We start from the raw sequence: 23,549 nt of genomic DNA, 5'->3' as shown, positions 1-23,549 counted from the left end.
ATAAGGAGAGAAATATCCAATATCAGAGAAGCATAAATGACATAGAGACTAAAACAACAATCCAAAAGATCAATAAATCCAGGAGCTGGTTCTTTGAGAAGATAAACAAAATCAACAAGCCTTTAAGCAGACTCATCAAGAAAAAAAGAGAAAGGACCCAATAAACAAAATCAGAAATGGAAGAGAAGAGGTTACAATTGATACCACAGAGATACAAAGGATTGTAAGAAATTACTACAAACTACTATATACCAAGAAATTTGAAAATCACGATGAAATGGACAAATTTCAACAGCTGATGAAATTGAAGCAGTAATCAAAAAACTCCTGGCACAAAAGCCCTGGATTGGATGGTTTCACAATAAAATTTTATGAGACTTTTTAAGGTAGAGTTAAGCCCTTTGCTTCTCAGACTATTCCAAAAAAGTCCAAGAAGAGGGAAGACTCCCAAACTCTTTTTAGGAAGCCAGCATCATCCTAATTCCAAAACCAGATAAAGACACAACAAAGAAAGAAAACAACAGGCCAATGTTGCTGATGAACATAGATGCCAAAATCTTCAACAAAATATAGGCAAACTGCATCCAGAAGCACATTAAAAAGATCATACACCATGATCAAGTGGGATTCATCCCAGAGATTTGAGGATGGTACAATATTCTCAAATCAATAAACATAATACATCACATCAACAAAGGAAAGACAAAAATCAGATGATCATATCAATAGCTGTGGAAAAAGCATTTGATAAGGTACAGCACCCATTTATGATAAAAACACTTAGTAAAGTGGGAATAGAGGGAGCATACTTCACATGATGAAGACCATATATAAGAAACCTACAGCCAACATCATACTCAATGGGCAAAAACTAAAATCTTTCCCAGTAAGATCAGGAACAAGGCAAGGATATCCACTTTTACTACTTCTATTCAACATAGTATTGGAAGTCCTAGCCACAGTGATCAGACAAGAAAAAAAAAAAGGCATCTAAAATGGAAAGGAGGAAGTAAAACTGTCACTGTTTGCATATGATATGATAGAGTATATAAAAACCCTATAGACTCCACTAAAAAAATACTCAACCTAATAAGCAAATTTGTCAAAACAGCAGGGCACAAAGTCAATATTCAGAAATTAAAGGCATTTTTATACACCAACAATGTAATATCAGAATCAGAAATCAGAAAAAAAAACTCCCATTTTGTAGAGCAACAAGAAAAATAAAGTACCCAGGAATAAACCTTACCAAGGAGGTAAAAGACCTGTACTCAGAAAACTATACAACACTGAGAAAGAAATCAAGGAAGACACAAATAAATGGAAGCATATACCATGTTCATGGCTTGGAAGAATTAGTATCATCAAAATGTCCATACAACCCAAAGCTATTTATAAATTCAATGTAATACCTATTAAAGTATCAATGATATATTTCACAGATATAGAACAAATATTTCAAAAACTTATATGGAACCACACATGACCCCAAATAGCTACTGCAATTTTGAGAAAGAAGAACAAAGCAGGAGGGATCACAATACCTGATATAAAACTATATTACAAGACCACTGTAATCAAAACAGTGTGATACTGGCATAAAAACAGACATAGACCAATGGAACAGAATAGAGAGCCCAGAAATAAACCCAAGTCTTTATGGTCAGTTAATGTCTGACAAGGGAGCAGAAGCATAAAATGGAGTAAAAGTAGCCTCTTCAACAAATGGTATTGGGAGATCTGGACAGCTACATGCAAAAAAATGAAACTCAAGCACCAACTTACATCATACACAAAAATAAGTTCAAGGTGGAGAAGACTTAAACATAAGTCGTGACACCATAAAAGTCCTACAAGTGAACATAAGCAGAAAAATCTCAGATATTCCACACAGCAATATTTTTACTGATATGTCCCCTAGAATAAGGGACATAAAGGAAAGAATAAACAAATGGGATCTCATGAAAATAAAAAGCTTCTGCATGGCTAAAGAAAACAGCATTAAAATACAAAGAGAACCAACCCTATGGGAAAACATATTTCCCAATGACACCTCGGGCAAGGGTTTGATCTCCAAAATATATAAAGAACTCACAGGTCTCTACTCCAGGAAGACAAGCAACCCAATTAAAAAATGGGCAAAGGACTTGAACAGACACTTCTCCAAGAAGGACATGCAGAGGATCCAGAGACGTATGAAAAGATGCCTAGCATCTCTAGTCATCAGAGAGATGCAAATTAAAACCACAATGAGATACCACTTCACACTGGTCAGAATGGCCATCATAAACAAATCAACAAACAAATGTTGGAGAGATTATGGAGAAAAGGGAACCCTAGGGCACTGTTGGTGGGAATGCAGACTGGTGAGGCCACTGTGGAAAACAGTATGGGATTTCCTCAGAGAACTAAAAATGGAACTGCCTTTTGACCCAGCAATACCATTGTTGGGATTATACCCTAAGGATCCTGAAACACCAATTCAAAAGAACCTATGCACCCCAATGTTCATAGCAGCACAATTTACAATAGCCAAGTGCTGTAAGCAACCTAAGTGCCCATCAGTAAATGAGTGGATAAAAAAAACCTAGTACATTTACACAATGGAATACTATGCAGCAGAAAGAAAGAAGGAATTCCTACCCTTCCTGACAGTATGGGTGGATCTGGAGAGCATTATGCTAAGTGAAATAAGCCAGGTGGTAAAAGACAAATACCATATGATCTCACCTATAAGTGGAACCTAATCAACAAAACAAAGTAACAAGCAAAATAGAACTAGAGACATTGAAATACAGAAGAAACTGACAGTTATCAGAGAGGAGAGGGGAGAGGGATAATAGGGGGAGAGCCATAAAGGAACAGGTATAAAGGACACATGGACAAAGCCAGAGGAGTTAGGTTAGAGGGCAGGAGGTGGTGATTGGTGGAGTGGGAAGGGGGTGGGGTGAGGAAGGGCATGGTGGGACGAAAATGGAGACAACTGCACTTGAACAATAAAAATAAATAAATAAATAAAAACTGAATTTGTGGAAAGGCTAATTAATTATGATATAATATTTTACAAATTCTAATTAATGAAATAGTAAGGCAGTTGAAGAATTACACATCTATAGCTATATACACCACCACAGTTTTCTGATTCCAAAGTCTAAAACAGAAATGAACTTGGTATCATCCAGTATTTTAGATTACTCAGCCACTGTTCTTAAATTACTATTAAAATCAGTCAATCAGTCTAATTATACAAGCTGTGTTTTGTTAATGAAGAATTTTTTTAAAAGTCATGAACTTTTTAAGAACTTACAATTTAAAAATAAGGAACAACCTGAAGGTAGTCACTTTCCACTTTAGAATTCTAAATATATCATGTTTAAATTGCTTATCAGTTAAATGATATGTTCATGGGATTATAGTAATTTAGAATGTCATCAAAGGAAGCTCAAAGATATTCCTTAGATGGGAATGAAGATTAAAAAATAGAGGACAATTGTTTACCCACCTGATACAAGGCCACACAAAACAGAAACAGCACCATGTAGATGATTTTGTACATCACAATTTTACCCTCGAAGCTGACAAAGAAGAACATTCCTCCACAGACGTAGATCCAGTACTTAATGAACATGGCCACCACCAAATTGCCCAGTACTTTCATGATGTCCTGGTCATCACCTTCTTCTACTTCTTCTTCCTCCTCTTCTTTCTTACTCTCTTGCTTCTCTTCCTTTTCTTCCTCTTCTTCCTTCTTCTCTTCAGCCTCTCCTTCCACTTGTATATCTTGTTCATCATCTTCAAAATAAAAGACTGTTATACTTAGCTGATTCCCTGACCAAACCACACTTTGACCAGGTGTTATATGTGGGGTATAGAAGCATGTGTTTTATGTGTTACTATATGATTTGAAAGATTATAGACTGTTTTAGTAAACAAAGTAGCATTTATAGTTAATCATGATCAATTTTTATAACCTTCCTGAGTTACATTTAAAATAAATAAATTTGGTAATATTTTATACTAATCTTTTCATAACACCTATTTCATTTCCAATATCCATGATAGCTTTAAGTGCGGCAGGATCTAGAAAAATAAATAGGCAGCAATAACATAAAACTACTATTTCAATTTTGTATTCTGGTTGTTCGGTGGCTCTTATATTGTTACCTTAGAGAAATCATTTAACTTCCTTGAGCCCCTTCTTCCTTCTTCACTTAAGTGGGAATCACTTTTGTGAGGATCAAATGATACACTATTTTCAATAACTTCTTGTGAATGCTCACATGTACTCTAAATATTCAGCTTCCATCTACTCTTAATCACATAGTGGCTTTTCTGATGTACTTTAGGCGATCTTTCTATGTAGTTTTGCTGAGTTCAAAAAATCTCCAGTCACACACTCTACACACTAATTTACCTTTTTCTTCAATTTCCTGAGTTTCAATTTTGACCTCAGATAGAAGAGCTTCCTTTTCTCGAAGAGCTTTTTGCTCTGTAAGGTGCTGCCTCAACAGTAGCCAAAAAGTAATGGTGAAAAGTATCTGAAAGTAGAGAATTAGTAAAACAAGAATTAAGCCACTATTTTAAGTGTAAATACATTTCAACAAATGTTCTCCACATTTCAGTCGGAGCTCACTCAATAAAACTTTATTTGAGACAGGGCCCAGCTCCAGCTTAATTTCAACTGAAAAAGTCACTGGCTTTTAAATTCCCTTTCCTGAGGATACCTGCATGTGAGTTGAGTTCCTGGCAAGGGTGGGGGTGGGGGTTCATTCAGCGCTGTGCAAGGCCCTGGGGAAGATGCACTGGAAAATCCAAATTACTTTCAACTGGGCCAAAAATCAGCTGTGGCCATTGGTTCTTCAAGGTGCTAGTCCTTCATTCCTGCCCTGACTGTGACACCAGCACTGTTTTAATAGGAAGACATACTTCTATAAAACTCATTGACTCTGCAATTTCCTTATTTTGACGAATTCAGCAGATAGAACAAATAACATTTCATCCTAGAAAATATACTTACTATTCCCAGTCATCTCCCAAAGCTGGAGGAAGAATTGTTGTAAGTCATGTATATATTAGTATTTGTAAATTAATGTTTAAGAAAGAAAAACATGATGTTAGGGCTTTGTTCTTCAGGAAATAAACAGCCTGGTACATAATAGCTTTTTGTGCTAGCTTTATGGAGTTATAATTCACATGCCATACAATTCACACATTTAAAGTGTACTATTTAATGGTTTTTAGTATATTCACAGAGTTGTACAATCATTACTGCAATCAATTTTACAATTTTTTCACCACCCTGAAAAGATGCTCCATAGCAGCCAACCCCTTTTCTTACCACCTCAGCCCAAGACCACCACTAGTTTACTTTCTGACTTCTATAGATTGCCTGATCTAAACATTTTACATGAATGCGATTACATGTGTGTTCCTTTGTAAGCAGTTTTATTTACTTCATAATGTTTTCAAGGTTTATCCATGTTGTAGCATGTACTGGTACTTCACTCCATTTTATTACCAAATAATATTTGAGTGTATGAATAGACAACATTTTACTTATCTGTTCATCAGTATAGGGATATTTCAGTTGTTACTATTTTTTGTGGCTATTATGAATAATACTTCTATGAGGATTCAAGTACAAGTTTGGTGTATTTTTAGACTCTAATCTCTCAGTTGTATTGAGAACATAGAGTTTGATATTACCCTTGGCCAAATTATCTATAAAGATAAAATATGTTTATATCTGATCTACGAGTAATAACCAGTCTTCCCATAACATATGACTAACACACTTCAGTTAGAATTAACTAATTAAAATCATCAACTGTGCACATTAAATAGCACCCATTGTGATGCCAGAGCTATTAATTTAAAGAAATAGCTTTATAATTAAAAAAATTTTTTTAGTTTCTTGGGGTGACATTGGTCAAGTACAAATTTTTGTGTGGACATAGGTTTTCAGTTCTCATGGGTATGTATATCTAAGAGTGGAGTCACCTGGTTGTGTGGTAGTTCTACGTTTAACATTTTGAGGAACTGCCAGATTATTTTCCAAAGTGCTTGCAGCATTTTACATTTCCACCAGCAGTGTATGATGGTTCCAATTTCTCTACTTCTTCATTAACAATAGTTATTGTGGTATCTCATTGTGGTTCATTCATAGTAGGATTTTAATAAATATTTGCCAAAGAAGTGAAAAAATAAATAGGCAAATGAGTGGGTCATTTTCACTTTGAATAACTGCCCACTTAGCTATCCATAATAAGCACGTATCATTTACCTTCAACATAAACCAGTGCCAATAGGTCCTGGCAAACATACTTAAAACAGTGAAATCACAACAAATTGAACTACATAGCTGCAAGTTGAAAAAGAAATCTGTTTCTCTAATGCAAAGAGCCTACATAATTGGGAGCAGATGGGACATCTTTCCTAGGGAAGGTGAGTTAAAAGCCCAGTTTTAAAAGTAGTAGTTGACATAGCTTGGTGGAGTGAAGAATGAGACACTCTAGAAGCTGAAGGATGATACAAAGTAGCTGAGTCTGGCTCCACCGAGGTGTTCAGACCTTTGAGGACCGAGGCCATATTCTTTCTTTCTCTTATTTGCTGAGAGAAAATGAGAGAAAGATACATCCAGTGATGCATCCAGTACTCTGCTAACAGTGTGTGTTTAATAATGTGCTTTGACCAATGTTGCTGTGTTAGAAATTTTATCATCTTAGAGGTGTTACTATCTATGACAAAGCCTTACATATTTTTTGAGCTCATGGATACATTAAAATATAATGTATTATATAAGGAGACCTTAGTTTCCTTAGAACATTTTTTACAAGTAATAAATTTATTTCCCCAATGTCTTCCTCACCCAAAGAAATGTTAATTTTAGATTAGACAGGAGGTATTTCAACTAGTTAGGTGACATGCATTTTTAGGAGTTTCACCAATATCTTGAGCCAGGTTGTAATGGATTTACACAAAGTGCTAGAGTAGGCAGTTAGATAATTAACAAAAGAAAAGGGAACAAAAGGAACAGCCTCATGGGGGAGGGGTAACCAGCATCATTCCATTAGATTAAAGGGGGGGAGGGAGAAAACATGAGGGGGAATTCCTTTTACTAAGTGCATGTGCTGTAGAAGCCAAAATGGCAACCATAAAAGGGGGAGGGCAAAGCCTGGGAAAATCTGGGAAAGAGATTGGATAGGGGGAGGGCACAGGCATATGCCTGGGAAAACCCAGGAAAGAGAGTGGGCAGTTTGAAAGAAAGCCTTCTCCTTCCGGAACCCAAGGACACATATGGAAGCTTGACAAAGTACCCAGGTGTGCACTCCTTGAAGCATGTCCTTGCAGTTCCGTGGCCTTCCTACTTTTGTGACTTTTTTTGTGGCATGTGACTTTTGCCTTCTTTTCTCCTAAATTCTAAGGATCCCCAGAAGATTTGCAACCTGGGCAGCAGTGAGCAGTGGCAGAGGAATTGCCCTTTGCCTCTTAACTTCCTTTTCTGAGTCCAGGCAGTCTCTACCCTATAGCCTGCCTACTCTATCCATCACTCTAATAATCTCACCACTATTGCTTAAAACTCCTCCTATGTGAGTATTCCTGACATTCTTTTCCCATGACACTGCTAAACGACCCATTTACTCTGGTAACAAAAGGATAAGGTTTTGAATTCCTCCTATAAAAAAAGACTAACTTACTAATTTGGGTGTGTGTGTGTGTTTGTGTGTGTCTGTTTAAGGGGAAAGATGGAGAGGGAGAGAATAAAAGGAAAGAGTTTCAGATAAAGGTGATTTATAAGAGTATTATGTGGGACTTTTGGTTTAGAGTAACGTTTGGGAGAGAAGGTGCCAGTAGGGTAGGTATGGGGATTTTGTATGAATGAATAAGTGAATGAATGAATTTGTCATAGTCCATGAACACAGGGGGTTGTGATTTAATTCTATTATTAGCATTCACCTGTTAGGATTTTTTTCCTTTACCCCAATAACCTTCACCAAAACACCTGTTACAAGAAGCAATCTTCAGTGTAATCCACTAGACACCCTATTTATGCTGATTGCCTTAGTTATGAGGTGCCTGGTAACATGTAAAGAAAAGGTGGATTTCATGTGATGTAAATGAATGTCTCTTTCAGAGAGCAATTCTCTGGCTAGGAAAGGATATTCAAGTCTCATTTGTAATTAGACTTGATTGATTTACTGTCTTAACACAAGTCATCCACACTAAGGAGATGTGTATTTAGAGTGTGCTACTCTGTTCACCAAAAATAGTTGGGGCACCTAATCTTCTAAAGTAAAAACTATTCAAATGGGCCATGAAAATAAATGGGTAGTGAAAGATTATGAACTTTCTTACTGCAGGTGAAGGCATATTATATAATTGGTAGAAGACAGAAGAGTATGTCATATTTAATGTTTGCTGCTAAAAATCTTTTTTAAGGACATAATGGGAGAAAAAATGTTTTAACCAGTAATCAATAATCTGTAACAGCAATGTGTTCAGCCTGATTTGCAAATTAATGTCAAAGTCCTTTGATCCTTTGATATATTTTACATTTTATTTTCCTATTTTCTCAAATAATGTATTATATATTTTCTTTGAGTAGAAAACATTATCATTTTTGAATAAAATCTACAAGCATGGTATAATATTTATTTGTCCATGTTTAAATTATACAGACCTTGAAGCAATATAAATTATTTCTTACAGTTTCATATGTATTCATTTTTGTGAATCAGTGAATATTTGGAATCTATTTTTGAAAGTTTTTGCTTACATATGATTACTATGATTATTGTAGTTACAATGTTTTGTTTTCTTGTTTTCCTATTCACTTACCTTTGAGGCAAGTTCTCCTGGCTCTTTCTTTTCTAAAAATCCTGGGACCTTTTTAATTTCTGGAAGTTCAAAACTCCATATATACTGTAATACCAGCAATAGATTTGCATAGACAACCATGAAAGGGGAACTGATCATAGCATATTTTCTTCTGTTGCGAATCATCCAAAGAGCACATGACCAAATCAACAGCACAAAAGTCAACCAGCTGTGATAGGTGATGCTCCAAGCCTTGAGGGAAGAAGGAAGCGAAAAAACAATGATTAATACAATGTATCGTCCCCCACTCTGGTAATTTAAACATTACATATACAGAAAAAGTCAATAATACTGAGACTAAGGAGAGGAGAGAGTTGTGCTGAAGCATTGAGAGAGATCTCAACCAGTGGCATAGAGAGGGAAGAGAAGGGAAAGATTTTGCTGAGAACATTGTTTTTGAACTTCCATAAGGAATAGAGTTAAAGGCAAAGGGGTCTTTATTCCATGTCCTTTTCTCTGTAGCCTCAAAGGTCTTCATCTCTACCTTACTTTGCAGTATTAAAAACAACTGTAAGTGCTTTCTCCCCTCTTTTTTCAAACTAGCTTGGAGTCAGCAGTTATTTAAGACTGCTGACTGTGGCCCATAGCTGGGCTCAAAAATGGGAACTGTGGGAATCACCAGGGCAAGCACTAATTATCAAGTTAGTTTTAAAATCTGAAATGTTTTACAAGTCTGTTTTGCTTTTGGACAGAAGGTTAAATATTTTTAGATAAAGGAAATCAACATCAAACAAATATTTCCCCTCAGCAATTTGCAAATTTGTCCTAAATTATTTAAAATTGTTGGTTAAAACATATAGGTATAAACTGAAAATTAAGATTTATTTTATTAAAATTAGTGACTGACAACTATGATCAAGTCTGAATTATTTTCATGAAATACTATTTTTGGAAATAGTGTTTATCAAAGTTTGGGTAACATTTAATGCATCTGATTTAACTAATATATTTAATGCATTAATCCCAGTATGAAATGCAAATATGACTACCATTTGTGTGTGTGTGACCCAGGAAACTAAAGTTCACAAATATTATAATTCCAGCAGATTTCCAATCCCCCTCCCTCCTGCACTGTATTCTTATTTGGGAAGATGAGAGTGAAGGAGGGAGAAAGACTAGTGATGTGGATTTTTTTTAACTTCTTTCCTCTTTAATGCCTAGTTTACATATGTGTCTCAGTTGTAGAAGTTGGGAATAGACTCTGCATTATGTTGCTTCCTATGTTCAGTGTCTGGATTTCCTGAGAGCTTAGTATATTTATCTTTTGTATTTTTGAATAAATATATGTATTGTTCTGACAGACTTGGCTCCTCGGGACTTCTCTTTCTGTCTGTGACTAAATGTCTGCTGCAGTGGGGAGCTTTGATGGAAGGCAAGCACTTCTAAAACATTAACAGTGTGGCTCCACTAAAGCAACAGAAATTGTACCAGATAAGGGCATGTCTTTAATGAAAGATCTGCTCTATGTTTTTTTTATAATAGTTCTTTTCCTACAAAATGTATATTCAAAAAATGTTAAAGCCCTATTTATTTTATTAAAAGGGACCAAACTTAACTGACTGAGTTTTATAAAGACAGGAAAAGAAATATATGCCTTTTTGATTTAAGAATCAGGTTTCTTAAATTATATTTATATGTTTGATATTTTAAAATAAAAATTTTGCTATAGAGGTTGAGGTATAGAAAATATCAAAAAGCACCCAAAGAGCACAGAATTAATATTATTTAGAGAGTAGAGTTTGCAATTGCCAAAAGAATTATCTTCAGTTTTGTGGAGTTTTCCATCTCACAACTCTCTCTCATATACTGCAGTGGTCCTTAATAAAAGCTGAAGTTGGGAAACATCTTGAATGAGTGCCTGAGGAAATTGTATTTAGGTATTTCCCCTCCTACAGTCATAAAATATTTTCATTTTTCATTGTCAAAGATGTCCATGAGATCTCACCATTGACCACATAATTTGGAAGAGCTGTGTGTTAAGTAAGTATTAGGTCTCTCGAAAACAAATTGGATTTTTTTTTCTAATGAAAGTTTGTTTTTAGGAAATGAAACTTTCTGTTATCATCTATATATAGGCCAAAAACCTGTTTTTGAAGCTGTGATGCTAGAGATGGAGGATGTACCTAGCGGGGAGTAGAAACATGCATATACTGAGTGCTCACAACATAAAAAGCTCTTGGGAACTCTGGTTGTTTGATGTTCACGTTGGTAAAGTTTATTACAGCTGGGATACAAGTGTCTCACTCAAATCTAAGATGTGAATTCTCACTGTCTGAAAGAAATAAAAGTAATTTATGTTGATCTTGAACCCCTTCGATGTCAGAGAAAAACTACCCAATATGTCCTTTTAAATTGCTAAAATAGGGTTAGTCTGACTTGATAGGTTAACTTGGAGAAATGTATTAATATTTAAAAAGAGGCTGAGTAGAAGAGGACATGATTTTCAAATCTATTGATATAATATAAAAATCCCATGAAAATTTGATGTAAACATTCTCTGCCATGACATTGGGAAGATTAATATATTTCTGCTGTTCATGAGAGAATGGTGGAGCTTTCATCCAGTGGGGCTGGGTGCACCATTTCTCCAGCACATGTGCTGTGGCGTCTCATACATACCATCATAGCGATAAGGGCACAGATGTAGCTTTGTTTCATGATGAACTGGAACACAGAGACCATGGCATGAACTCTCACACTTGTTTTATCCTCCTGGATCCTTTCCTCTTCAAATTCTTCTTTCTCATCTTCTTCTCCTTCTTTCTTTTCTAGATAGACAAATGCTTTATATAACTATTTATCCAAATGTATTAATTTTTTATAAATGTCTCAAGTCATTCAGCTCATGTGTGGCTTTAGCATGGTCTTTCATTTAAGACTTCAGAGATTTGGAGAACCAAGATGGCGGCGTAGGTAGACACACTGCGCCTCCTCGCACAACCACAACTGACAGAAAATCGAGCAGCAAGGAAGTCCGACACCAAGGAGATAAAAAAGAAACATACATCCTGACCAGTAGAGGGGCAGAGATGGGCACCAGGGCGGAGAGGACTTGTGTGGCCGTGGCGGGACCGAGACTAGTGGAGTGTGGGACGAACTGGGCAGGCAGTCTGACCACTGGCAGACCCTGCCGCCCCACATTCATGCAGATAAACCGAGAGGGCTGGACTCAGAGTGGTGGAGAACGGGTCAGGCAGAGCGGCGGGTAGCACCCCGCGGCCCCACATTCACTCACAGATAAACCAGACAAATGGCAGGGTGCAAAGCAGACTGCGCTACCCAGGGCTCCAGTGCGGGGAAATAAAGCCTCAGACCTCTGATTGAAAACACCCGTGGGGGTTGGGGCAGCAGCAGGAGCGGCTCCCAGCCTCGCGGGAGAGGTCGTTGGAGAGACCCACAGGGGCCTAGAGTGTGCACAAGCCCACCCACTCAGGAACCAGCACCAGAGGGGCCCAGTTTGATTGTGGGTAGCAGAGTGAAAGTCTAAAATCTGGAGGAGAGTGAAGCAGGTGCCACTACTCCCTCTTGGCCCCTCCCCCATGTACAGCCTCAAAGTGCTGCAACCAGCGTTACCCAGCCTCAGGGAACACCTAAGGCTCCGCCCCTTAAAGTAACAGACTTGCCAAGACAAAAAGAAATGGCCCAAATGACAGAACACTTCAAAGCTACAGAAAAAATGCAACTAAGCGACGAAGAGATAGCCAACCTATCAGATGCACAGTTCAAAACACTGGTTATCAAGACGCTCACAGAATTGGTTGAATTTGTTCGAAAACCAGATGAAAAAATGAAGCCTATGCTAAGAGAAACAAAGGAAAATGTACAGGGAACCAATAGTGATGTGAAGGAAACTGGGACTCAAATCAACGGTGTGGACCAGAAGGAAGAAAGAAACATCCAACCAGAAAAGAATGAAGAAACAAGAATTCAAAAAAATGAGGAGAGGCTTAGGAACCTCTAGGACATCTTGAAATGTTCCAACATCCGAATTATAGGGGTGCCAGAAGGAGAAGAGGAAGAACAAAAAATTGAAAACTTATTTGAACAAATAATGAAGGAGAACTTCCCCAGTCTGGCAAAGGAAATAGACTTCCAGGAAGTCCAGGAAGCTCAGAGAGTCCCAAAGAAACTGGACCCAAGGAGGAACACACCAAGGCACATCACAATTACATTACCCAAGATTAAACGCAAGGACCTACATCCAAGATTACTCTATCCAGCAAAGCTATCATTTGGAATGAAAGGGAAGATAAAGTGCTTCTCAGATAAGGTCAAGTTAAAAAAGTTCATCATCACCAAGCCCTTATTATATGAAATGTTAAAGGGACTTACCTAAGAAAAAGAAGATCAAAAATAGGAACAGTAAAAATGACAGCAAACTCACAGTTATTAATGACCACACCTAAAACAAAAACAAGAGCAAACTAGGCAAACAACTAGAACAGGTACAGAACCATAGAGATGGAGATCACATGGAAGGTTGTCAATAGGGGAGTGGGAGGGGGAGAGGGGAGGAAAGGTACAGAGAATAAGTAGCATAGATGATAGGTGGAAAATAGACAGGGGGAGGGTAAGAATAGTGTAGGAAATGTAGAAGCCAAAGAACTTATAAGTATGACCCATGGACATGAACTATAGGGGGGGAATGTCAGAGGGAGGGTGTGGGCAGGATGGAGTGGAGTGAGGGGGGGGATGGGACAACTGTAATAGCATAATCAATAAATATATTTTAAAAAAGACTTCAGAGATTATTTCCAATTAACAAAGCCCTTATAATTCAAACATAATCATTAAGTTCTGCTTGGTGAATGTCATGGGACCTGACACTCAGTAACTGTCAGGAAGTTTGCAGGAAGAAAATTTCGATTTTTTTCCTGTAAAAAAAGAGAGTGTGCAGGGAGGCTTCTAAGATCATTGCCAATGATCCCACCTCCTCGTACTCATATCCTGTGTAACTCTCTCTTGACTGTGGGGTGGGAGACCTTTGATGGGCTTCTAAAGAATATAATACTTGAGAAAGGATGGAATACTACTTCCAAGATTGAGTTAAAAATGACTGAGGCTTTCGCCTTCAGCCCTTTCTCTCATTCTCTCACTTGTTCTGAGAGAAGCCAGCTGCCATGTTGTAAACTGCCCTATGGAGGGTCCCAGTGGCAAGGAACTGATGTCTCTGGCTAAAAGTCAGCAAAGGCTTGAGACCAGCCAATAGCCATGTGAGTGGTCATGGAAGCAGACTGTCTTCAGGCAAGCCCTTGGATGGGACTGCAGACTTGGTCAGTGGCCAGACTTCAGCTTCAGCAGAGACCCTGAGCCAGAGAATATCAGCCTAGTCACGGCTGATTCCTTATTTATCCACAGAAACTGTAGGACATTGTTGTTTTAAACCACTGGTTTTTTTTTTATATCTCTTTATTCTTTTTTTATTGTCTGAAGCTCATTTCTAATAGATTTTTCAGAGAAGACTAATGAAAACAATATCCCTTGAATTCTTAAATGTTAACAGTTTGTGCCCCTTGTATTTGAAAGTCAGTTTTGATGGATATAAAATCCTTGGTTATAATTTTTTTCCTTGAGTATCTTAAATATATGGCTCCATTTTCTTCTACCATAAAGTGTTATTTTCAAAAAAATCTGATGACAATCTGAGTTCTTTCTTCATGAAAGAACTTTTTCAGCCTAGTTACCCAACATTTATTTATTTTTCTTTAAAGTACAGTGATTTTACTGGAATATGTCTTGGTCGAGGTCAATACTATGAGCTATGTAGTATTCTCTTTCAAAATATGATTTCAATTTTGTTTTTTGATTCAAGAAAGTTTTCTTGAAGTTTTTAGTATTTACTCTGTTTTTTTCCTCTGATTTTCCACGTTAGGTACTCTTACTATTCATGTGATGTGTCTTTTTTGCCTACTAAGTTTACTACTCAGTAATAGAAAACTAATAAAAAGAGTTTATGGATTACGGACACAGAAAACCAACCACTTTGCCAGAGTGAACGTGGTAGCCCACAGTTTCCTTTTAGGTAAATCTAGGCAGAAAAGTCATACTGAGGATGAAAATATTGGGTAAAAGCAAGAGAAAGAAAGTTTGGGGGAGTTGCCCAGGTAAAGAGACAAAAGCTACTTTGATTTCACAGATGAAGTAATGAGTGACACACTGAGTAAAATGTCCTTTCTGTCTTCAAATAAAATAGACTACGTACAAATGGGTTGCATTCCATTGAGGGAGCTGTTTAGCACCATGAAGAGGAAGCATGAACCACAGAAAACCAGTAGCCGTTAAGGGTGGAAGTGAACCTCTAAGGGAGGCAGCAGTATCTCTTCCTGCAGAAGTCCACTTCCTGTCATCCCTCCAGTGCTGGGGTGGGCTGAGCCTACGGTTTATTGGGGAAGTCTGTGGATCAGAGTCAGAGTTGAAAAACCTAAATATGATGGATTTTACAATTACTGGCATGCTATTTCTCTGGTGATAACATTTTTTTGCATATATATAGATTCAAATAAAAAATAACTTTTCAGCTTTTGTTTTACTTTTGATAATTCAGTTTATGATTTCAGTATTATATAGGTTTGCTTTGTCAACAGTCAAAATTCTGTTCCTTTTCACGTCAAGTAATGTGTAAAATAGAAGGATATTGGCTGTGACCTGAATGTCTCAAACTTTAGAAGTCACAAATGCTGGTTTTTAGGCCCATGCTTTTTGATTCCAATGTTAAAGTTCTGAAGACCATACTCTGGAAAGTAGTGTATTTCCTGAGACATTCAGTAAGTGAAGACCTCCATTTAAGCCCACGTTGCAAACTGAAACACATGCATGCAGGAAGCAGAAATGGGCAAATAGCCAGTAGAATCTCGTGCTCTGTAGGGAGAGCAGGTACCAACTGGGGCTGGATGTGTGTGGGGAGGATCAGGTTGGGGGTGGGAGAACTGAACTTGATCTGACCTTTCTGAAGAATGTTGGCTAATGAGACTAACCATATGTATTGCTAACCATATGTAATGCTGTCGGAAGCAACTGCATTAAGTACTGATAAAGAACAATGAAGAACAGTGCATTAGAATAAGCCTGATAAAGAATTATGAAGAAAAGTACATGAGAGTTAGTCAATGTACTGATGATACAGATTGGATGGCTGCTATTTGTTTATTAAAGGTAGGTTAATGTAGAAAACAACTCTAGCTTTATTCCATAAAAGTATAGAGAAAAACCCACTATAATTTTGTAGCTACTTTGCTGCTATGTGCATGCATTCTGCCTTTCCCCCACTCAATAATAAACTTAGCTAATTCTGTCTTTATGAATTGGCTGGTCTCTGACAGGACAATGACAACAGTGGTCAGGTTAACTGCAGCCTTGCAGAAACGAGGGACTAGGTTGCCAGATATTTATATTCTTCAAGGGACTCCGGAAGTTTCCTTTTTTTTTAAATTTATTTTTTATTGTTATTCAATTACAGTTGTATGCCTTTTCTCCCCTTACCTCCCCCCACCCCAGCTGAACCCACCTCCCTCCCCCACCCCCACCATCCCCCCCGATTTTGTCCATGTGTCCTTTATAATAGCTCCTGCAATCCCCTCTTCCCACTGTCCCTACCCCACTCCCCCCTGGCCACTGCTAGACTGTTCCCCCCCTCAATGTCTCTGGTTGTATTTTGCTTGCTCTTTTCCTTTGTTGATTTTCCATTTATAGGTTAAAGCTGCAGCTTTAAAAACATTGGTTACTATTTAATTTTTTAAAAGAAAATGCTATGGAGGCCAGAAACCCAAGTCTGAGGATAAGATCTTCTCCATCCCAAGCTACCGGTTTGTCATCTCTAGTAACAGTCTGCTTTCCCTCATGAGAAAAAAGGGGGAAAAGGCTGTGTAAAAGTTTTAACCCTCCTCTTTTTAATAGACAAAAAGAACTCTTTCTGAAAACATTCACCCATTAACTTGTAAAACTATTGACCATGAGTACATTATCAAATTATGGAAAGACAAAAACATACATACATACAAGCTGACATCCTTAAAATCATTTTTTACTTTTTATTTTTCAAAGTCTGCTCTGATTATGCCTCTTATTTTGTAGACAAGGATATAACCCATATAGCAATATGTTGGCACAGAATATAGGAAGAACTTAAGGAAATGAAATTAATTAAATTGAGCATGGAAGGCAACACTTATTAGAAAAAAAAGAAGAAGAAGAAAGAACCAAATCCAGTGAATAATGAACAAAAGACAGAGCTGCCAGGCTGAGTTTGTGCCTGAGAGAAGCTAAAACCCTGGGTATGACCGCACCCTGCAGAGCTGGCTCCTTACCTGAGGAGTCACCAGAGAGCTCCCACCGGTACTGTGGGGTGGAGTACAGCTCGGCTTTGGCAGGACCATTCTCGATGGGAAGGCTGGGGTGGATAGTGTGGTAATCTACAGGATTGCCATTCACAGTCACCAGGAGACCCTGTGGGGAGTGAGGGACAAAGGCACACCTGTGACAGCTGCTGCGTTTTGATATGGACATACTGCCTCCTTCCCTTATACCACCCAGTAACTCAACAGTGAAGAAACTGATAGCTGAACCACTTAGTCTATATCCAGTTTAGCAAGATGAAATCATGTCTATTTTTCCCTCCAAACCTCCATGGAGATATCACAATACAATGTAAATCTGATCTCGTCCCACCTCTGCTAAACATTATTCGAGACACCCTCTGTTCTCACTATAAAGTGTGCACTCTGGAAAGGCTGGCTGAGGCTTCATACCCAGTCTGATATTGTTAGCCTCTGATCTCAAGGCTGTCCTCTCAGCTTGCCCTCCAGCTATAAGGAAGTCCAGACCTTTCCTGGGCCTTGCCACCCTGGGCCCTCCTTGTCCTACTCCATAGCCCATGGGTTTTGCACAGGACTAATGCAGCAGGTATCAGCTTAGATGGACCCCCTCTGGGCATCTCTACCTGGTGCTGCCAGCTTGTAATTCCCTTGTTGCAGTATGTCATATGCTAAGTACAATTTCTTGTTGTTTTTTTCCTTTTTTTTGACCTTACAATTTTAAAGATATACATATAAACATACATACACATATACATATGTATCTTTGTGTCCATAGACATGTAAGAGCTCCTATTCAAATTAGGTAATAAGCATATCTTCAGAGCAAAATGCTTTTAGAAAACCTTCCAACATGACTTTTTAAAAAATTTAAATACATTCTGTATAACTATACTTGAGCTCATATGAATCAGTGTTTTAATAGCAAAAAAAGATATAATTTCTACAAAATAATTATTTAAAAACTTAGAAAAATTTTAGATCATTAAAACATACTCAAAGGAACTACTATAAAGGACACAAGGACAAAACCAAGGGGGAGGATGGAAGCAAGGGAGGGGGGTGGGTTGGCTGGGGTGGTAGGGAACGGTGGGGGGGGAAATGCAGACAACTGTAATTGAATGACAATAAAATAATTAAAAAAACATACTCAAAGGAGACAATTCCATTTATGTTACTTTTACATTACTTACGCACACATAAATAATAATTCTAAGGATATACTAACATCAGATGGCTTGTAGTCATCTTGGGTCATGGATAAAAGCTGCAAAAAGCAATGCAGGACAGCATGTTAATATATAAGGCAAAAGCACTGTAATGTTGATATATATATATATATATATATGTAAAAGAATATATATATATTTTTTTACCATACACAGATCCATTCTCTTAAAGTAGCTTGATGCCAGTATGTTAACATTGCCATGCAAAATATAAAGGGACAAATAATTGAATAGAATGTTGCTGTTTATTATAACCATTTTGTAGTTTCTGATGTTAACTTTTCTTATACAAAATTTTTAAAAATAATTTTTATTTATTGATTTTAGAAAGAGAGAAGAAGGGAGAGGGGAAGAGAGAGAGAGGAGCATCCATTTTTGTTGTTCTACTTTTTAGGGATTTTTTGGTTACTTCTTATATGTGCTCTGACCAGGGGTCGAGCCTACAACCTTGGTGTATCAGGACAATGCTCTAACCAACTGAGCTACGTGGCCAGGACCGATGCTAACTTTCAATTACAATGGCAAATAAGCAGTGATAAACTATATCACTACAAAAGTTTATTGTATTTTTCAAGTGTTTTGTTCTAATAGATTAAATGGCTTGATTTTATATTCCTAGAACCCTATGACATATCTGCAGAATTCTGAGTGTTCACTTTTCAAGAAATAGAAGTTTCATAGTAAAGAAAAATTATTTTGTGGTTTAATATTATTTTAAGACTTTCATGCTGAGTACAACAAAATATTATATGACTATATGTTTTAAGTATATTAATGCCAGATGGTTTGTGCTCCCCCTAAATAATAAGCATTTGCTGTGTCAATGCAATGGGGTTCTCCAGATCTTTAAGTCAGAACTCATCTACATTCTTACAAATCACTGGGTATCACAAAGTGTTTTAATTTACGTGGGTCCTATTTTTAAAACTGAGGCATTTAATAATATTCCATTCATTAAAAATTAAATAGCCATTATAAATTAACACAAATTTTATTCAAATAGCTATATTTAAAAAAAATACAGTGAAGAATGGCATTGTTTTAGGCTTTTGTGTATCTTTTTAAAGTCTGACTTAAAAGGAGGCAGCTGGATTCTCATATCTGTTTCTGCACTCTGTTGTGATATGTTGTTTTGGTTGAAGTATGTGAAGAAAATCTGGTTGACTGAGGTATGCAGTTGGAAAAGGAAGAAGTATTTCAGTAGTCTATCCAGACAATTATGAATGCTTTTTTTTTGCTACTACACCAAACTCAGCAAGTGGTAGGAACTTGAAGGTTAGTTGCAATGTGAAATCTGAAACTAGATGAAAGAACTTTCCACAGTCTGTTTATCAAATCTGGTTGATACACAGGCACACCTTGGAGATAATGTGCATTTGGTTTCAGACTACCTCAATAAAGCAAGTATTGACATAAAGCAAGACATCATCTTTTTTGCTGGTGAAGGGTCTTGCCTTCATTTTGTAAAAAAAAATCCACACATCTATGAAGGGCAATACAGCAAAGCACAATAAAGCAAGGTATGCCTGTATCTTGAACCTTGCATGGATCTTTCACCATGCATTGTAATATCATGTGTTGGTGGTTTGTTTCAGTGAGTCATACTAAGTATTGGGAAGTTTTCAAGCTTTCCAAAATTTTCCAATATTTGAATTTTCATTTAAAATTTCAAATTTTATCATTAGCAAGAAATGCTGTGAATTGATGCCTTGAAATGACAGGCTCCCTTCATTTATTTGCCAGTAATTGCCTGCCAAATATCCACACCTGAGTAGCTGCAATCTCTCAGCTGCTCTTTCAAGTAGACCTGGTGTTCAGTGGAAAAGGGCTAGTTCAGTCCACAATTCCCATGATTGGCCAAGCATTTTCTATTGACACAGTTGTCATACTTTAGTATGTGGCACTTTGTGCAGACTTCCTATTTGTCATACAGAGTATTAAAAAGACATGTGCTCTATGGTTGAGATTTAAGAAAATTAATAACTATTTCTAGTTCATCAAAGATATAATTGAGTGGAACTGGCCTTTCTACTTTGTTTCCTGTGAGCGTGTGGTCACAAAGAGTTGATCATGGCTGTAGGGGTTCATGCCACTTCCTTTACACCGTCAGAGAAAATGTGAGCACAAGAAAAGGTAAATATTTTACCAATTATTACAAAAATAGTTTTGTTCTTGTGGATTGCTGTAATGGTCTCAGGAATTCCTAGAGATGCACAGACCTCATTTTGGAAACTGCTCCGCTATTCTTTGTTGATACCATTTAGTGCAATGGGCAGCATCATTTGAAACATGGTGTAAAGAGAGAGAAAAGGACCCCTGGAAGTCCTCAGACATCTTAGGGCACCACATCTGCCCCACATCATCATCAGCTTCCTAAGACAGCGCATTCATTGTTCTACCCACTTTCAGCACAGGATGGCTATGCTTGGAATAAGACCATGTGTCTTAGAAAACCTCACCTGCCACCAAATAAATGAGAGAATTGACTCCTCAATTCTCTAACATGCTGCAAAGCAAAATGATGACCCATCTAAGAAATATAAGATTATTTGTCTTTAGAACATTTTAAATGGGCCCTTTTAACAAGCCCATAGCACTGATTGAGTTCAAAATGGTTATTATGTGATCAAAACATTATATGAATTACCTAATCGTGGCTCTCTTTTCCTTGTCAGTCCATACTGTTGGTTCAAAGTAGTAAGAGACACTTGATTGTATTCATACAGATTGTTTTGATCTTCTCCAAGTGGTTTCTTGAGTTATTATTGTAGCTGGCTAACTAACAGAATTAAAGTATTTTCTGTAATGTATTTGAATACTGAGATTTTCACCACCCAGTGCTAACAGATTATTTTGTTATTTTTTGCTTATTTTAAATCCAATTTTAAAAAACTAAGAACATTCTTTCTCTTTAGGAATAAGAGACTTCACTAGAAAGTACTGAAATACAAAACAGTGTCTCACAGGGTATGATGGAGCCATGGTATATTATTTGGAAGCACTGGGTTCCCCTATTGAATAAAGCTCACTGGTACAAAGACTTCAAAATCAAACCATTTCCATAAACTGAGCAATTTGAGTTTGCAAACGATATTATATGGCTCATATTCAGCAATGTAATATAAAAATAGCAAGATAAAGTAGGAAATAAAAAGTCCTTTCTTAGTTCCTTACTTTTCTCTCGTCAGTTGGGTAATGGGTTGCATACCACAGGCTCCGCCTCCTCTCAGCTGTTATTTGGATGGGGCTACAAGCCAGGGCTCGGTCCTCTTCCTTGGTCCTCTCATCCTGCACCTGAGACACAGAATAACCCACAGGACCAGCCCTGTTTCCCAGAGCAGTTCCCTCGACAACCCGGGTAACCAGTGAAACTTTTCATCTTTGCTTCAATGTGATTTTTTAAAAATCAATGTATATAATAAACAAGATGTTAACAAGATATGTTAAAAGTGACAAAAATTGCTGTCCTTTAAATGCTAAGCTCATCAATATTAAATGTTCCTGATTGCTGTTAAACCCCATAAATTATAGGAATATGCTCCAGTGTTAAATATCTACAGCCTCTCAATGTGTGGATATTTAAACAGCCTTCTAAACACTAGGAAGTAGCTATGCAAATGGTCCTTAGAGGAAGATCTTTCAAACAAAAGTATGCAGTTAACTGTGTGACTCAGCCATGGACAATCTTTCATTAAGAAGAAATTTATTAAAGGCAGAACCATCTGGAGCTTACTCACAATGTTAAGCAAGAATATGTCTTATGCACAAAACTGTGGCAAGGCATTGGCTTAAATTAGACAATTGGTCTGGAAGAGATGATAAAGAAAGGGCATAAGGAGTGGAATGCATTTGAGTGAGGTTTGGTTTCTCAACAAAGATAGCCCAATAGAAAGGACATTAACACACCACTGATATTGAAGCAGAGGGAGGGGGCATAGTCTTACAGCCCAGTTCCTGAGTTCCAGTGTGCCTGGAGCCAGCACTCATGGAAACACTCAGACATGCTGGGTGGGAATTCACACTTGCCAGATGGGAGTCCATATATTCCATTTAAGTCTTGACACCTGGTTTTCTATCTTTTTGAAACATGTGTTGTAGACTTTTACCTCAGAACTAACATTTGTTGGCTGACATTTTTCATGATGTTCCAAGTCATCTGGAACTATAATATAATATAGTCAGCTACCTGTCTTCTATCACTGCCTCCATGAGACATACTCCTCCAGCCACTGTGATATTTTTTAGAATTTTGTTTTTTTTAATTATATTTTATTGATTACAATTTTATGCTATTGCAATTGTTTCAATTTTCCCCTATTGCTCCCCTCAACCCAGCATGCCCCACTCCCCCAAGCAATCCCCACACTATTGCTTATGTCCATGGGTCATGAGTATAAATTCTTTGGCTACTCAATTTCCTATACTGTACTTTATATCCCCATGGATATTCTGTAGTTACCTATTTGTACTCCTTAATCCCCTCACCTCTGCACCCATTCTCTCATACCCTCCTTCCATCTGGCAACCATCAAAATGCTCTCCATATCCATGACTCTGTGTCTGTTCTTCTTGTTGGCTTAGTTTGTTTTTTAGATTCAATTGCTGATAGATATGTACTTAATATCATTTTATTGTTCACAGTTATCTTCTTCTTTTTCTTAAATAGTCCCTTTAACATTTCATATAACAATGGTTTGGTGAAGATGAACTCCTTTAGTTTCACATTTACATCATATGGGTGCCAGAAAGAGAAGAGAAAGAGCAAGAAATTGAAAATCTATTTGAAAAAAAAAACAATGAAAGAAAATTTCCCTAATTTGGTGAAGGAGATAAACATGCAAGCCAAGAAGCACAGAGAGTCCCAATCAAGATGGATGAAAAGAGGCCCACTCCAAGGCACATCATAATTAAAATGCCAAAGTTTAAAGAAAAAGAGAGAATCTTAAAAGCAACTAGAGAAAAGCAATTAGTTACCTACAGAGGAGTTCCCATAAGACTTTCAGCTAATTTCTCAAAAGAAACTGCAGGCTAGAAGGGATTGGCAAGAAATATTAAAAGTCATGAAAAGCAGGGACATATAGGCATGATTGCTCTGCCCAGCAAAGCTATCATTTAGAATCAAAGGGCAGATAAA

The 23,549-nt window shown here is 37.3% G+C and overlaps 1 protein-coding gene across 1 annotated transcript in view; it reads right to left on the bottom strand.

Annotated features, from left to right (window-relative positions):
• Positions 1-23,549, bottom strand: part of PIEZO2 (piezo type mechanosensitive ion channel component 2) — a 504,531-nt gene that overhangs the window by 134,312 nt on the left and 346,670 nt on the right. Inside the window, exons 9-15 of the mRNA XM_045187937.3 lie at positions 21,590-21,709; positions 18,415-18,453; positions 17,181-17,319; positions 11,497-11,645; positions 8,839-9,069; positions 4,415-4,538; positions 3,503-3,792 (exon numbers count right to left, since the gene is read on the bottom strand). Coding sequence (XP_045043872.2) covers positions 3,503-3,792; positions 4,415-4,538; positions 8,839-9,069; positions 11,497-11,645; positions 17,181-17,319; positions 18,415-18,453; positions 21,590-21,709 — 1,092 coding nt within the window. The remainder of the gene's footprint in view (positions 1-3,502; positions 3,793-4,414; positions 4,539-8,838; positions 9,070-11,496; positions 11,646-17,180; positions 17,320-18,414; positions 18,454-21,589; positions 21,710-23,549) is intronic.

The sequence above is a fragment of the Desmodus rotundus genome, chromosome 10 (genome assembly GCF_022682495.2).
Source record: "Desmodus rotundus isolate HL8 chromosome 10, HLdesRot8A.1, whole genome shotgun sequence".
NCBI lineage: Eukaryota > Metazoa > Chordata > Mammalia > Chiroptera > Phyllostomidae > Desmodus > Desmodus rotundus.
This window is presented reverse-complemented; position numbering and strand designations above follow the sequence as displayed.